General features: G+C 46.8%; 1 protein-coding gene across 1 annotated transcript in view; it reads right to left on the bottom strand.

Annotated features, from left to right (window-relative positions):
* The window catches only part of wdfy4 (WDFY family member 4), a 277,951-nt gene that overhangs the window by 48,166 nt on the left and 213,313 nt on the right, over window positions 1–16,472 (bottom strand). The window contains exons 52-53 of the mRNA XM_048563720.2: window positions 11,738–11,891; window positions 3,438–3,529 (exon numbers count right to left, since the gene is read on the bottom strand). Of these exons, the coding sequence (XP_048419677.1) occupies window positions 3,438–3,529; window positions 11,738–11,891 (246 nt within the window). The remainder of the gene's footprint in view (window positions 1–3,437; window positions 3,530–11,737; window positions 11,892–16,472) is intronic.

The raw sequence follows: 16,472 nt of genomic DNA, 5'->3' as shown, positions 1-16,472 counted from the left end.
AGCTACTAGCAAGGGCCTATTGACTATTCCCACAAGTGTCTGCTTCCTCTTATTATTTCTTGCCTCCATCCTTGTGGATTCTACATCTTGTGATCCAAATCAGTTTTTTGCTGAGTTACGTATTCCATCTCATGCTAAAAATGTGCCCTATTACCCTTCCTTCCTGTCCAAGAAGTCACATACGCCTGAATATTTAGTTCCCAACTATGGTCTCCTTGTATCCATGCTTCAATAATGGCTTTAAGATCATATCCATTCACTTCTGTTTGTGCTATTCTTTTGTTTGTTTTGCTCCAAATACTGTGTGTTTTGTCTTTTTACAATTTTCTTTCCATTTGAGCCAGTTTGCAGCTTTTATGTACACTCTGTCCTTACTTGTCCCAAACTGCGTACTAAAGCAGTTGCTCTATAATGCCACCATACCCTATGCTTTGTAAACTCATATAGCTCTACTGGACCCCAAAGATTACTGCACTTTCTTCCAACAGATGCTACCAGACATGCTGAGTTTCTCCAGCAATTTACATTTTTCTTTCAGATTTCCAGCATCTGTAGTCCTTTGCTTTATCAGTATTGGTGCCAGGAGCTCATGAACTGAAACTGATTCCTCCCACATCAATCATTGAGCACTAGCCAAACAGTCCAGTGACATTATCACTAGAATCATAGAATTCCTACAGCCATTCGGCCCACTGAGTCCACACCAACCCTCTGAAGAGTATCCTACCCAGACCCACCCCTATTCCTGTAACCCTGCATCTTCCATGTCTAATTCAGCCAGGCTGCAAATCGCTAGACACTACAGGCAATTTAGCATGGCCAGTCCACCTAAACTGCACATCTTTGGACTGTGGGAGGAAACCAGAGAATCCGGAGGAAACCCAAGCAGTCACAGGGGGAATATGCAAACTCAACATAGACAGTTGCGCAAGGGTGGAATCAAACCCAGGTCCCTGGTACAGTGAGGCAGCAGTGCTAACCACTGAGCCACTGTACCTCCCCCAATATTGTTTTGCATGAGGGGTGACATGGTGGCTCAGTGGTTAGCACTGCTGCCTCACTGTACCAGGGACCTGGGTTCAATTCCACCCTCAGGCAACTGTCTGTGTGGAGTTAGCACGTTCTCCACATGTCTGTGTGGGTTTGTTCTGGTTTCCTTGCACAGTCCAAAGCTATGCAGGTTAGGTGGGTTTGTTGTACTAAATTGCCCCTAGTGTTCAGGGGTGTATAGATTAGGCAGGTGGGACGGTCAGAGGGTCGATGTAGATTCGTTGGGCTAAAGGGCCTGTTTACACACTGTAGGGATTCTATGATTCTACATCTGTAAAAGATAGAACAATGCCTTGTTCTGTCCTCTGTTTAGCTTTTGTTTTCTTCAGTCACTCCTAAACCAGTCAGGAGACCTTTTGTTTGTTATAGTCAGGAAAACACCCTATTTCCAGCACTCTTCATTTTGGTTAAAGGCACAGGAAACCTTGGGAAAGGTTCCAATTATGGTGAATGCCACATTTTCAGACGCCAGCCCATTATATTTCAGGGAGTGGCGCACACCAGGGATGTTGTGTGTTGGGTGAAAATGGTACGTCACCATTGCCAACTAATGGGATTTGGAAAAACATTTTTTTAAAACAATGCATGTCAAAATTCAAAACCATTTGATCGAGTACATAAGAAGGAACTGGTTCTGCTGGAAGGAAAATGAATAGCAGTCAAAAGGCCAATGGCAAAAGAACCAAGACAAGAAGCATATTTCGAATTTACCAAATGAGTTATTGTAATCTGGAATGCGCTGCCCTAACAAGTGGTAAAAGAGTAGCTTTCAAAACAAACAATAGATAAATACTTCACAGGGGAAAGAAATCGCCAGGATTATGGGAAGGAACAAGGGGTTGGACCTGTGGCATGGTGGCACAGTGGTTTGCACTGCTGCCTCACGGCACCAGGGACCCAGGTTTGATTCCCGCCTCGGGTGACTGTGTGGAGTTTGCACATTCTCCCCGTGTCTGCGTGGGTTTCCTCTGGGTGCCCCGGTTTCCTCCCACAGTCCAAAGATGTGCACGTTAGGTGGATTGGCCATGCTAAATTGCTTGTAGTGTTCAGGGATGTGTAGATTAGGTGGGTCATAGGGGGATGGTTCTGGGTGGGATGCTCTGAGGTTTGGTGTGGACTTCTGGGCCAAAGGGCCTGTTTCCATACTGTAGGGATTCTATTCTGTGATTCTATGACTCATCTGACAGCTCTTTCAGAAAGCCAGCATGGGCTCAATGGGCCAAACAGCCTCTGTTGCTTGTGCTGTAAAATTTCCCAAAGCAATATGTGGTGGCTATTTACTAACTCACACCCACCACACAAGCCATGATGTCGAGCTTACTGTGCAAGCGTGCAGAAAGTATAAGCCAAATGCAAAAATAAATTCATCCTCAAAAAAAAGCAACCTCTCAACACTAAACTGTATCAGATGTGTAAGTGGATCAGTCAGCACAATCCAATTGGCTGTTGTTCCTGAGTGATTTATAATTACAATAATAAGACAAATTAGGACTAGTTTATAGCGCATAAGTTTGACACTTATACAGGCCAAGCTGGTAGTTAGTAAATAATGAGACATTAAATTGATCCATTTAGACAAACAATTAACAGATTAGCATTTGCAAAGGTGAGAGTGGAGGTTATTAATCACCACTTAAAACTGCATTATATTCATGGACCAGACCAGGCCCATTTAACCCTGGCATTACCAAACACTCTAGGGAATTCTGTGCTCTCTGGCCCAACCAAATCCTCTTTCCATTTTCCCGCTGTGACAATGAGAAACTGCAATAATTCGACTGAGGCTGTCTAAAGCAATTGTTGCATTATTAGGATGAAAGTAGTCACTTTAAACATTTCTAAATTACAAAATAGTTACATAGAATGTGCACCAATAACAGACACTTCAACCTAATGTGTTAATATTGGTGTTCATCCTCCGCCTGAGCTTCCTTCACCCTCTCTTCACCTAAATCCATCTGCATAACATTCTCATTATCAGTGATTTGAAAAGTTGCCGCACTTTGTTTTCTCGTCACTGCATTTCTTGTTTTTTATTATATTTCAGAGTCCCAGCAAACCCTCTGATCCTTTCTCCTTCACATGTTTATCTACTGTCCCCTTGAAATGCCTTTACACGCACCACCTCAACTAATCTGTAAGGTTACAAGTTCTACACACGAACACATCTCCCAGTTCTACAGCCCGTTGTTTTGCCCCATTCCATTTCACATATGTTTTAACCATTGTAAATTTAATCTAATCCCAGAGTGCAGCCTTTGGTTATGGTCTAACTGTTAGACACAGGGAAATGTAGCCTCAGTCTGGCCTGGTGAGGACAGGTGGGCCTAGGGAAGGAACATAGCCAATAAAAGGGGGCAATAAACAGCTTGTTAATGAGTACTCACCATCCGATGCAGCCGGATAAATTCTTGAGCATCACCTTTAGCCCAAGGAGGAAGGATCACGTCACCAAGGGTAGTCCCATCCTGCATGGAGCCTGCAAATACATTGGGCACACAGATGAAGTCCTGACTCTTCACTTATTAATATGGGCAACTGCACACACATTTTTTATCTAAATGGACCAGGCTTCTTAACAAATAGTTAAATATTAGAAACAGCTCTAAACAGATTTGGAGGTCGAGACGTTTTTTTAATTCATTCACATGAAGAGGGTGTTGAGCCACCATTTATTGCCCATCCAGACGGCAGCTAAGAGTCCACCATGTTGCTGTGAGTCTGGAGTCTCATGTAGGCCAGACCAGGCAAGGATGGCAGTTTCCTTCCCTAAAGGACTTCAGTGACCCAGATGGGTTTTCCTGACAATCAACCATGGATTCGTGGTCATCATTAGACTCTTAATTCCAGATACTTATTGAATTCAATTCCACCATCTGCTGCAGTGGGATTCAAACCTGGGTCTCCCAGAACATCACTTGGGTCTCTGGATTAACAAGATAATAAAATGTGAGGCTGGACGAACACAGCAGGCCAAGCAGCATCTCAGGAGCACAAAAGCTGACGTTTCGGGCCTAGACCCTTCATCAGAGAGGGGGATGGGGGGAGGGAACTGGAATAAATAGGGAGAGAGGGGGAGGCGGACCGAAGATGGAGAGTAAAGAAGATAGGTGGAGAGAGTGTAGGTGGGGAGGTAGGGAGGGGATAGGTCAGTCCAGGGAAGACGGACAGGTCAAGGAGGTGGGATGAGGTTAGTAGGTAGCGGGGGGTGCGGCTTGGGGTGGGAGGAAGGGATGGGTGAGAGGAAGAACCGGTTAGGGAGGCAGAGACAGGTTGGACTGGTTTTGGGATGCAATGGGTGGGGGGGAAGAGCTGGGCTGGTTGTGTGGTGCAGTGGGGGGAGGGGACGAACTGGGCTGGTTGAGGGATGCAGTCGGGGAAGGGGAGATTTTGAAACTGGTGAAGTCCACATTGATACCATATGGCTGCAGGGTTCCCAGGCGGAATATGAGTTGCTGTTCCTGCAACCTTCGGGTGGCATCATTGTGGCAGTGCAGGAGGCCCATGATGGACATGTCATCTAGAGAATGGGAGGGGGAGTGGAAATGGTTTGCGACTGGGAGGTGCAGTTGTTTTTTGCGAACTGAGCGGAGGTGTTCTGCAAAGCGGTCCCCAAGCCTCCGCTTGGTTTCCCCAATGTAGAGGAAGCCGCACCGGGTACAGTGGATGCAGTACACCACATTGGCAGATGTGCAGGTGAACCTCTGCTTGATGTGGAATGTCATCTTGGGGCCTGGGATGGGGGTGAGGGAGGAGGTGTGGGGACAAGTGTAGCATTTCCTGCGGTTGCAGGGGAAGGTGCCGGGTGTGGTGGGGTTGGACGGCAGTGTGGAGCGAACACCTTTGTCCCCCTACAACCACACATCAACGAATACCAGTCACGGTCGGACATAGAGCAGTTTTTCCGCCGTCTTCGCCTCCATGCCTACTTCTTCAACCGGGAACCTAACCCTCCTTCCACTGACCCCTTCACCCGCTTCCAACACAAGTCCTCCTCCTGGACACCACCCCCAGGCCTCCTACCCTCCCTCGACCTCTTCATCTCCAACTGCCGTCGAGACATCAACCGCCTCAACCTCTCCACCCCTCTCACCCACTCCAACCTCTCCCCCGCAGAACGGGCAGCCCTCCGCTCCCTCCGCTCCAACCCCAACCTCACCATCAAACCCGCAGACAAGGGTGGCGCAGTGGTAGTATGGCGCACTGACCTCTACATCGCCGAGGCCAGACGCCAACTCTCCGACACCACCTCCTACCGCCTCCTCGATCATGACCCCACACCCGAGCACCAAACCATCATCTCCAACACCATTCACGACCTCATCACCTCAGGGGACCTCCCACCCACAGCCTCCAACCTCATTGTTCCCCAACCCCGCACGGCCCGTTTCTATCTCCTTCCCAAAATCCACAAACCTGCCTGCCCTGGTCGACCCATCGTCTCAGCCTGCTCCTGCCCCACCGAACTCATCTCCACCTATCTGGACTCCATTTTCTCCCCTTTGGTCCAGGAACTCCCCACCTACGTCCGTGACACCACCCACGCCCTCCACCTCCTCCAGGACTTCCAATTCCCTGGCCCCCAACACCTCATATTCACCATGGACGTCCAGTCCCTGTACACCTGCATTCCGCATGGAGATGGCCTCAAGGCCCTCCGCTTCTTCCTGTCCCGCAGGCCCGACCAGTCCCCCTCCACCGACACTCTCATCCGCCTAGCTGAACTCGTCCTCACACTCAACAACTTCTCTTTTGACTCCTCCCACTTCCTACCGACTAACGGGGTGGCCATGGGCACCCGCATGGGCCCCAGCTATGCCTGCCTCTTTGTAGGTTACGTGGAACAGTCCCTCTTCCGCACCTACACAGGCCACAAACCCCACCTCTTCCTCCGGTACATTGATGACTGTATCGGCGCCGCCTCTTGCTCCCCAGAGGAGCTCGAACAGTTCATCCACTTCACCAACACCTTCCACCCCAACCTTCAGTTCACCTGGGCCATCTCCAGCACATCCCTCACCTTCCTGGACCTCTCAGTCTCCATCTCAGGCAACCAGCTTGTAACTGATGTCCATTTCAAGCCCACCGACTCCCACAGCTACCTAGAATACACCTCCTCCCACCCACCCTCCTGCAAAAATTCCATCCCCTATTCCCAATTCCTTCGCCTCCGCCGCATCTGCTCCCACGACAAGACATTCCACTCCCGCACATCCCAGATGTCCAAGTTCTTTAAGGACCGCAACTTTCCCCCCACGGTGATCGAGAACGCCCTTGACCGCGTCTCCCGCATTTCCCGCGACACATCCCTCACACCCCGCCCCCGCCACAACCGCCCCAAGAGGATCCCCCTCATTCTCACACACCACCCTACCAACCTCCGGATAAAACGCATTATCCTCCGACACTTCCGCCATTTACAATCCGACCCCACCACCCAAGACATTTTTCCATCCCCTCCCCTGTCTGCTTTCCGGAGAGACCACTCTCTCCGTGACTCCCTTGTTCGCTCCACACTGCCCTCCAACCCCACCACACCCGGCACCTTCCCCTGCAACCGCAGGAAATGCTACACTTGTCCCCACACCTCCTCCCTCACCCCCATCCCAGGCCCCAAGATGACATTCCACATCAAGCAGAGGTTCACCTGCACATCTGCCAATGTGGTATACTGCATCCACTGTACCCGGTGCGGCTTCCTCTACATTGGGGAAACCAAGCGGAGGCTTGGGGACCGCTTTGCAGAACACCTCCGCTCAGTTCGCAAAAAACAACTGCACCTCCCAGTCGCAAACCATTTCCACTCCCCCTCCCATTCTCTTGATGACATGTTCATCATGGGCCTCCTGCACTGCCACAATGATGCCACCCGAAGGTTGCAGGAACAGCAACTCATATTCCGCCTGGGAACCCTGCAGCCATATGGTATCAATGTGGACTTCACCAGTTTCAAAATCTCCCCTTCCCCGACTGCATCCCTCAACCAGCCCAGTTCGTCCCCTCCCCCCACTGCACCACACAACCAGCCCAGCTCTTCCCCCCCACCCATTGCATCCCAAAACCAGTCCAACCTGTCTCTGCCTCCCTAACCGGTTCTTCCTCTCACCCATCCCTTCCTCCCACCCCAAGCCGCACCCCCCGCTACCTACTAACCTCATCCCACCTCCTTGACCTGTCCGTCTTCCCTGGACTGACCTATCCCCTCCCTACCTCCCCACCTACACTCTCTCCACCTATCTTCTTTACTCTCCATCTTCGGTCCGCCTCCCCCTCTCTCCCTATTTATTCCAGTTCCCTCCCCCCATCCCCCTCTCTGATGAAGGGTCTAGGCCCGAAACGTCAGCTTTTGTGCTCCTGAGATGCTGCTTGGCCTGCTGTGTTCGTCCAGCCTCACATTTTATTATCTTGGAATCTCCAGCATCTGCAGTTCCCATCCTCTCTGGATTAACAGTTTGGCGATAATACCACGAGGCCGTTACCTCCCCTATGTACACGTCTATATATATTAATCATTAAAATGTTATAGGTAGGTACAGAAAATGATCAAAAATGTTGATGTTAATGTCTAGAGGGCTGGAACACTATGGTGTGGAAGATCTGCCACTGCTATACAAAGCCCTGTGCAGACCACATCTATAGGTACTGCAGGCAGGTCTTGATAAGGATACGTTGACCTTGAGGGAGTGTCGCTTACATTTATCAGGATGTGACTTGGACTTTCAGGGTTAATCTCTGAAGAGACATTATACTAACGAGCTTTGTATTCCCTGAAACTTCAGAGGTGACGTAAAAACTGAAAGAACTGCGGACGCTGTATACTAGAAACAAAAACAGTTTGCGGAAAAGCTCTGCAAGTCTGGCAGGTCCATGAAGAGAAATCAGAGTGAACGTTTCAGGTCCGGTGACCCTTCGTCAGAATTGATGGTGGTTAGTGTTTGTTGGAAGGGTACGAAAAATTAACAGCATTGACAGCAATGCTCCCTCTAGGCTGAGGTTCTCCAAGGCTCCATGCACACTGATCGGTGTGCTAACGTATTGACTTCTGGTTTTAAATGTCGGTGCCACACACAGAATTTGAAAGTCCTTGCACCAAAATAAACAATAAAGAGTGAGTGCTGTCAATAAGATAGATAGCATATAGGAAGATGGTTGTGGCTATTGGAGGTCAGTCAGTCAGCTCCAGGACATCGCTGCAGGAGTTCCTCACGGTAATGTCCCTGGCACAACCATTTTCAGCTGCTTCATCAATGACTTTCCCTCCATCATAAAGGTCACAAGTGGGGATGTTCATCAATGGTTGTACAAATGTTCAGCATTATGGGCAAATCCTCAGATATCACAGCAGGCCGTGTCCAAATATTTCAAGACCTGGAAAACGTTTAGGCTTGGGCTGATGAGCAGAAAGTAATATTCAAACCACACAAATGCCAGGTAGAGATTGTTTCTAACGAAAGGATCCAACTATCACATTCTATCGCTGAATCCCAAATTAACATGCTGGGGTTATCATTGACCAGAAACTGAACTGACTGGCCACATAAATATTCTGGCTAATGGAGTAAATCATATGTTATAAATCCTGCAGTGAATAATTCATCTGCTGACTCCCCAAAGCTTGTCCTCCACCTACAAGGAACAAGTCAGGCATGTAATGGATTACTCCCCATTTGCCTAATCAGTGCGACTGCAACAACACGCAAGAAACTCAACATCATCCAGGTCCAAGCAGCTTGATCAAATGGTACTTTATTCACCACCTTTAATGCTCAGTCCTTTCAGCACCAACACACAATGGCAGCTGTGTGTGCCATCTACAAGATACACTGGAATACCATGGCAAGGCTCCTCTGAAAGCACCTTCCAAACCATGACTTCTACCATCTGGAAAGACAAGGGTACAGACATATGGGAACACTGCCACCCATAAGTGACCCTCTGAACAACACACCATCCTCACTAGGAAATGTATCACTGTTCCTTTGTAGCTGCTGGGTCAAAATCCTGGAACTCTCTCTGAAACAGCATGCCAAGGATGGCAGTGGTTCAAGAAGGCAGCTCACTATCACCTTCACAAGGAGTGAACAAGCAATGCTAGCCTAGTCAGTGGTGTCAACATCCCATCAATGAATTTAAAAAAACTACCTCCTCCAGTGTGGAAATGTAAGAATAGGGGGTGTAGCTGATAATGGAGCTAAGCTTTTCAGCGATGAAGCTAGGAAACTCTTCTGCACACTAAAGATTGCAAAAATGGAGCTCATCTGCAAACAGTAAGTGACCTTAATTTTATTCCTAATATTAAGCCCGAGATTCATAGATTTTTGTTCCAAGAAGTCCTTAAGAATTACAGGTAAAGGTAGGGGTTTATGGCACTAGGTCAAAGGTTAAACACATCTCTCTGAAGAATGGATATAAGTTGAGATGCTGAATAGCCTCTTATGCCCGTCTATCAATCTACTCAAGATTGTCTTTCATAGCAGGAAGCCACAGTGCTTGCCAACAAATGGTCCAGGTGAGAGGATGTTAAGCTTACTGGGGCCTGTATGAACCAACCATCCTCCTTGTTCTAACGGCAGCTTTCTCATGGGTTTTGTAAACAGTCACAGATGCACGAGCGCTGCTTCAGATCCACTGAAAGGCAGAAATACTAATTTGATTCCAAAACTTAGTATTTTTAAGGAAAGTAGCTTCTAATACAATAAGCACATCAAGTTGGTGTTTCTGAAGCAGATCCTTTCAAGATAGGAATTCATTTGTAGGAGGTTGAGGGTGACCTTACAGAGGTTTATAAAATCATTGGGGGCCATGGATAATGTGAATAGTCAAAGTCTTTTTCCAAGGGTGGATTCCAAAACTAGGCAGCATAGGTTTAAGGTAAGAGGGGAAAGATTTATATGGGACCTGAGGGGTAATGAGCATCCATGGAACAAGCTACCAGAGTAGGTAGTGGAGGCTTGCACAATTACAACATTTAAAAGACATTTGGATGGGTACATGGATAGGAAAGGTTTAGTGTGATGTGGGCCAAAAGCAGGCACATGGGACTAGTTCAGTTGAGGAAACCTGGTCAGCATGGACAAGTTGTGCCAAAGGGTCTGTTTCTGAGCTGTATGCCTCTACAAATTGGTGGTCAAAGTGATCGAACATCCATGAAAAATTAACCATTCAAATCAAATCAGGCTCTGAAATCTCAGCACTCCTATTCCCAGTTAATGTTTTTCAATAAGTGCTAACTCATAATGTGGAACCTTCGATATAAAGCAGATTCAGTGTCAACATTGAAACATGGCATGAAATATGCACAACCAATATTGAAACCTACATATTTTGTTTAAAAATTTTCATGGATAACAAAATGCTTTTTGGACCCCAATTCTGAGTGTTAACTTTGTGGATAACTATTGCAAAGCCTATTCACTACAATTGGTTTTAGTTCTCAGATATCTGGCACACTAGGCATTGCACTGCTCTTCCTCACATTGTGTCCACTCTGAAATATCACACGTACAATGTGGTAAATGTCCCTGGGACTGAGCAAAGGTCCAAACTTGCTCCTTGTGGATTTCATGGAAAAACAGGTTGGCACTCAATAATGCTGGGCGGCAAATGCAGGATATTACACTGTTAATCCCTCTTCACTCTGCAACTGTCCAAATATCTACCCGACACCACACAAGGGATTCTCAACTAACTGCAGTTATCCAAATGTACCTTGAGTTCAGGTCTTCCGAAAATGCTGTGTGTGCCCTTTGGGATTGTCTAGTTAATAAAGCACACATTAAATACTACATCGGACATGAAAAAAGAGCAGGGATTCCCAGACAACATCTGTCCGTCAATGGTGCCAAATGAAGGGAGTGCAAGTGCATAGTTCTTTGAAAGTGGTGTCGCAGGTAGACAGGGCAGTGAAGAAAGCACTTGGTGCACTTACCTTCATTGGTCAAAATATTGAGTATAGGAACTGGGATGTCAAGTAGCAGCTGTGCAGAACACTGGAGAGGCCACTTTTAGAGTACTACTACAGTTCTGGTTGCCCTTCGATAGGAAGGATGTTATGAAACTTGAGAGAGTTCAGAAAAGATTAACAAGGATGTTGCTGGGACTGGAGGGTTTGAGTTAGAGGGAGAGAATGAATAGGCTGGGGATTTTCCCCCTGGAGTGTCAGAGGCTGAGGGATGACCATACAGCAGTTTATAAAATCATGTGGGGCACTGATAGGGTAAATAGCCAAGTTGGGGGAGTCCAAAACTACATGTCATAGGTTAACGGTGAGCAGGGAAGGATTGAAAAGGGACCAAAGGGGGTGACATTTTCAAGCAGAGGGTGGTGTGTGTATGGAATGAGCTGCCAGATGATAAGTGGTGGAGGCTGGTACAATTACAACATTTAAAAAGCATCTGGATGAATGGGAAGGGTTTAGAGGGATTAGGGCCAAATGTTGGAAAATATGAATGGGTCAGATTGGGACAGTTGGTCGGCGTGGACGGGTTGGACCAATGGCTCTGTTTCTATGCGGTATGACTCTATGACAACAGTAACAAAGTAACCAGTCATCCATCCCATGGGCTGTGTTGACTGCTTCACTTACAATGATTATACTCAAAATAACTTGTTGACTGTCAAGTACTAAGATGCTGTAAAGGGTTGTTGGACTGGTTCCTCAATACAGCTGATTGACATGCATACGTACCAAATTCGAGGCTGTTATGGTTAAGCAGAAAATCGGGCAGGTAGAAGAAGTCTGGGATCAGCTCTCTGACATCACTCATGTTGTCTCTGGAGGATGACTCCCACTCTTTCTTGATGCTGAAGAACATCCTGTCCGCCACGTCGAAACATCCCCCCTGCAAACGTTCAACATCCATAATGAGACATTAAACTACTCCCCATTCACCGGACATTCAAAATCCCTTCATTTTTTGCAACCCCTCCCCGACCCTATTCTCATTTGTGTCCATTACTGAAGAAATATGCAATTATCAATCATCTTCGCAGAATCTTCCACTGAATTGACAGACTCCCTTTTTGTTGGCAGTTGCCAACTCTGTTGGATTGCATTGATGTTTCATCACTTGCTTCCAACTGTTCTTTGGTAAAGCTGCTTTTCTTGTGCTTTGTTTTAGTGTGTGCAAGGAAAACAATATCAGAAGGGACTTCTTAGAGATGAGTTTTCCTCCATGTTGCTTACAGCAGAGTTCCGGAAGTCAGTTGCAGCACAAAGCACATCACAAAGCTATCTGCAGTGCCAGCCCAACTGTTCTGTTCCACTTGCACAGCTTCCAGTGCCTTTTCTCAAGGGCCACAGGAAACCAGGGTCTTGTTTGATCTGCAGGCATGCCAACACCCAGTCAAATTCATCTCGGCCTATCGGTATCACCTTGCCCGTCGTGCACCAGTACAGGTTCATCTTAAGAGACCCCCAACCCCATACAACTCTGTATATGGTCTCAGCCCATCTGCTGATGAACCGTTTGTTACCTCCAGGCTTGAATATTTCAGTCCACTCCTGACAATCTATCCTCCGTGAACTTGGGGCAACTTTTCTGCCCAATCAAGAGTTATTCACCCACCACCCCTGTCTTTGTTGATCCATAAATGATTGGCTCCTGGTTAAGAGACACTTTGAAATTAAAATCCTTGTCCTGGTTTTCAAATCATTGTCTCACCTTATCACTGCAATCTCCTCCAGCTTTTAACAAGTCTACTCATCTGATTCTGGCTTCTTAAGCCTCTTCAGTGTTCTTTTATTCATTCACAAAATGATGGCATTGGGAGCCAGGCAGCATTTATCGCCCATCCCTAGTCTCCTAGAGGGAATTAAGAGTCAACCACGTTGTTGTGGGTCTGCAGTCACATGTAAGCCAAACTACGTAGGGATGACAGTTTCCTTCCCTAAAGGACTTAGTGAACTAGATAGGAATTTCCAACAATTGACAATGGAGTCACGGCCATCATTAGACTCTTAATTCCAGACATTTTCCCCTTATTACTGAATCCAAATTCCACCATCTGCTGTGGGAGGATTTGAGCCCAGGTCCCCAAAACATTATCAGGGTCTCTGTATTAACAGTGCAGCAATAACATCACTAGGCCATTACCTCCCCTTGAATCACTCCACCATGGGTGGCTGTGTCTTCAGCTGCTGAGGGCCTAAGCCCCAAACATTCCTGACTCGTCATTGCTACCTTTCCTTAAAATCTATCTCTTGAACAAGTTTTTGATCATCCCCCTCAACATCTGTTAAGGGATTGTTTCATTTTTATTGAGAATACTCCTGTGATGCACTGTCGAATTTTTAATTTATTCATTCACGAGATGTGGGCATGTTCGGCTGACCAGCATTTAATTGCCCATCCCTAATGGCCCCATAATGGCATTAGGGAGGCAAGTCCAGGATTTTGACCCAGCGACAGTGAAGGAACGACGATATATTTCCATGTCAGGATGATAAGTGGCTTGGAGAGGAACTTACAGATGGTGGTGTTCCCTGTATCTGCTCCCCTTGTTCTTCTAGATGGAAGTGGTCATGGATTTGGAAGTTGCTTTCTGAGGATCTTTGGTGCAATGCATCTTGTTGATAGTACACATTGCTGCTATTGAGCATCAGTGGTGGAGGGAGCAGCTGTTTATAAACATAATGCTGATCAAGCAGGCTGCTTTGGCCTGGATGGTGTCAAGGTTTTTCAGTGTTGGGGCTGTGCACATCAAGGCAAGGGGATAGTATTCCATCACACTCCTGATCATTATATTAAAGGTGCTACATAAACAGAAGTCATTCAATTTGCTTCAATAACATCTTGTGGCACAATGTTCCACATTTTTATGTTTATCGGGTAGAGGTATTTCTCTCAAATCCCTCTTTCGGGCTTCCCTTCAAGTGGATAGTTTTTTTTTCTATGAATGTCCAACAAAACTCTTCCTTTATCTTAAAAGATCCCATTCAGTTATCTCTTCAGCCTTCGGCCTGTTCAGCACTCCTGAATATACGCATAATCTTAAGTTCAGATATGATTTTCTGGAGAAATATTTTGCTGCTATTCTGCCAAAAAACGAACAGAAATGTGAAACAAGTTACATTCTCACTCATAGTTTCCACTTAGTAAAATACTGGTTCTGCTTTCAGTCTTGATGTTTTGCTGGTGGGATTGAGGTCCACCTGGATACCCACTCAACCATGTTTGTTTTGTGTTTCTTGAAACTAAATTGCACTCTCCAAAATGTGTGCATTATCAAAAAATTTGGACCCTAAAGTCCTGTGCAAGCAGTTACCAGGGCAGATGACCAGAAGCTTGTTTAAAGGGGTAACACAATGCCTTAGAGAAGGAGAGTGGAGGTCGAGAGATGGGAAGTTTGGTGGTGGGGGGTTGGGGGTTGGGGTGGAGTGGGAGTTTCAGTGCTCGTGACAATGAGTTGAAGGCCCAGTTTCCCATGGTGGAAGGGTTAAACTTGAGGATGCACAGGAGGCCAGAATTTGACCATGCAGAGATCTCAGAGGATTGTAGATTAGATTAAAGTGTACAGAAGAGATTTGAAAACAGTGATGAGGCCACAGAAGGATAGGCATTAAGATACATTCTTGTTGAGATTTCAAATCTAACTTGAAAGTGGAGTCACTACATAGACTCTCAGATGATCAGATCCATTCAAATCTGTCCTCCATTAGTTTAGTTCCTGCAAGTTGAGATAAGTCACCATGGAATCCCTTCAGCATGGAAGCAGGGCAATCAGTCCATGCTGACCCTCTGAACAGCACCCAAACCAAGATCCACCCCCTTATCCCATAACCTGCGTTTCCCACAGCTAATTTGCCCAACCTGTACATCCCTGAACACTATGGGCTATTCAGCATGGCCAATCCACTTAACCTGCCCATCTTCGGACTGTGGGAGGAAACTGGAGCACCACGGATATGGGGTGAATGTGCAAACTCCACACAGACAGTCACCCGAGGATGGGATCAAACCCAGGTATCGGGCACTGTGAGGCAGCAGTGCTAACCACTGAGCCACCGTGCCACTGCAATCCTGTGTGCTATTTGGCACTGTTACCTTGGTGAGTGGGGCCTTCTGTCCTGGTATTGGCTAACAGTGGATTGTCTAATCACAGAGGCTTTTATTGTATGTTGTGCTAACAAGTGCTCAGGTGGCTATTATTGAACCAACTTTATTTACATCTCCCCACCAGAGAGGCAACGTAGCAAGATGCTTCAAATTTGCAATATACTGCAGCTTCCATTATTTGATGTTGGTCTAATTTTGCTACCAAAAATTATAATTGTACGTTGTTATAAGAGCACGGAGGACAGCTCTGGTGACTGCGTTTTGATAAACCCCACTAAAATCACCTGGAAAGGAGAGGATTTACTGTCCTGCCAGTCCAATTACTCTGTAGCCATGGAGATTTGGAGTCCCAACAGCACTAGGATCCCAGGTTTGATGCTACCCTCAGGGGATTGTCTGTGTGGAGTTTGCACGCTCTGCCCATGTGTACACGGGGTTTCATCCCATAGTCCAAAGATGTACAGGGTACGTGGATTAGCCATGGGAAACACAGGGATAGGGTAGGGAGATGGATCTGGGTAGGATGCTCTTCGGAGGTTTCGTGTAGACTCGATGGGCCAAATGACCTGCTTCCGTACTGTAGGGTTTTCGTTCCAGTGGCAGCTCTAAACCTGTGTGGGCTCTTCGAATCCAGTCTGTATCAGAACTCCCAGGAGATATGGGTTTCCAGAAAGTAAGTATGAGAGTTAGAAGCATGGTGGGGTTTGGTGGGGGGGGGGTGGTAATGGGTTCGAAATAGGAGCAGAGGTAGTTGACCTTTTCAGCCTGCTCTGTCATTCAATATGACCATGGCTGATCATCTGTCTCCACGCCATATTCCCATTTTCTCCCCACAACTGATGCTTTTAAAATCTAAAAACATACCAATCCTTTTCTTGGCCTGGCCTCCGCAATCTTCTGTGATGGTGAACTCTACAGGCTGACCACCCTCAGAGGAAAAAAAGTGTCCTCATGTCGATTCAAAACGGCCTACCCCCTGCCCTGAGACTGTGATCCCTGGTTCTTGCCTCATAGGCCCCTGAGAAACATCCTGAACGCAGGCAGAGCGGAGATGGCAAGGGTCACAGCTTACAGGGTTCAGACGAAAACTGGGGACAGGTGACGCAAGAGGATTATGGGATGCTGCGCTTGTGAGATACTGCTCATTGGGTAGGAAAGGCTGGAACTCACAGATGGTGGCACTGTTAGTCGATGTTTTGCACTCAATAAACACAATAGTGCTGCGCTATTGTACAGTTTAACAGCTATAAACCCACCATCTGTTAAACAAAATAAAATAATTAGACAACAGTGTCTGCTTTGTGACCGCAACTAGGTCAATGTCACGAGAAGTGATTACTCCATTCCTCCTTCACCATTAATCTT

Source organism: Stegostoma tigrinum, chromosome 37, assembly GCF_030684315.1.
Source record: "Stegostoma tigrinum isolate sSteTig4 chromosome 37, sSteTig4.hap1, whole genome shotgun sequence".
In the NCBI taxonomy this organism is placed as follows: Eukaryota; Metazoa; Chordata; class Chondrichthyes; order Orectolobiformes; family Stegostomatidae; genus Stegostoma; species Stegostoma tigrinum.
This window is presented reverse-complemented; position numbering and strand designations above follow the sequence as displayed.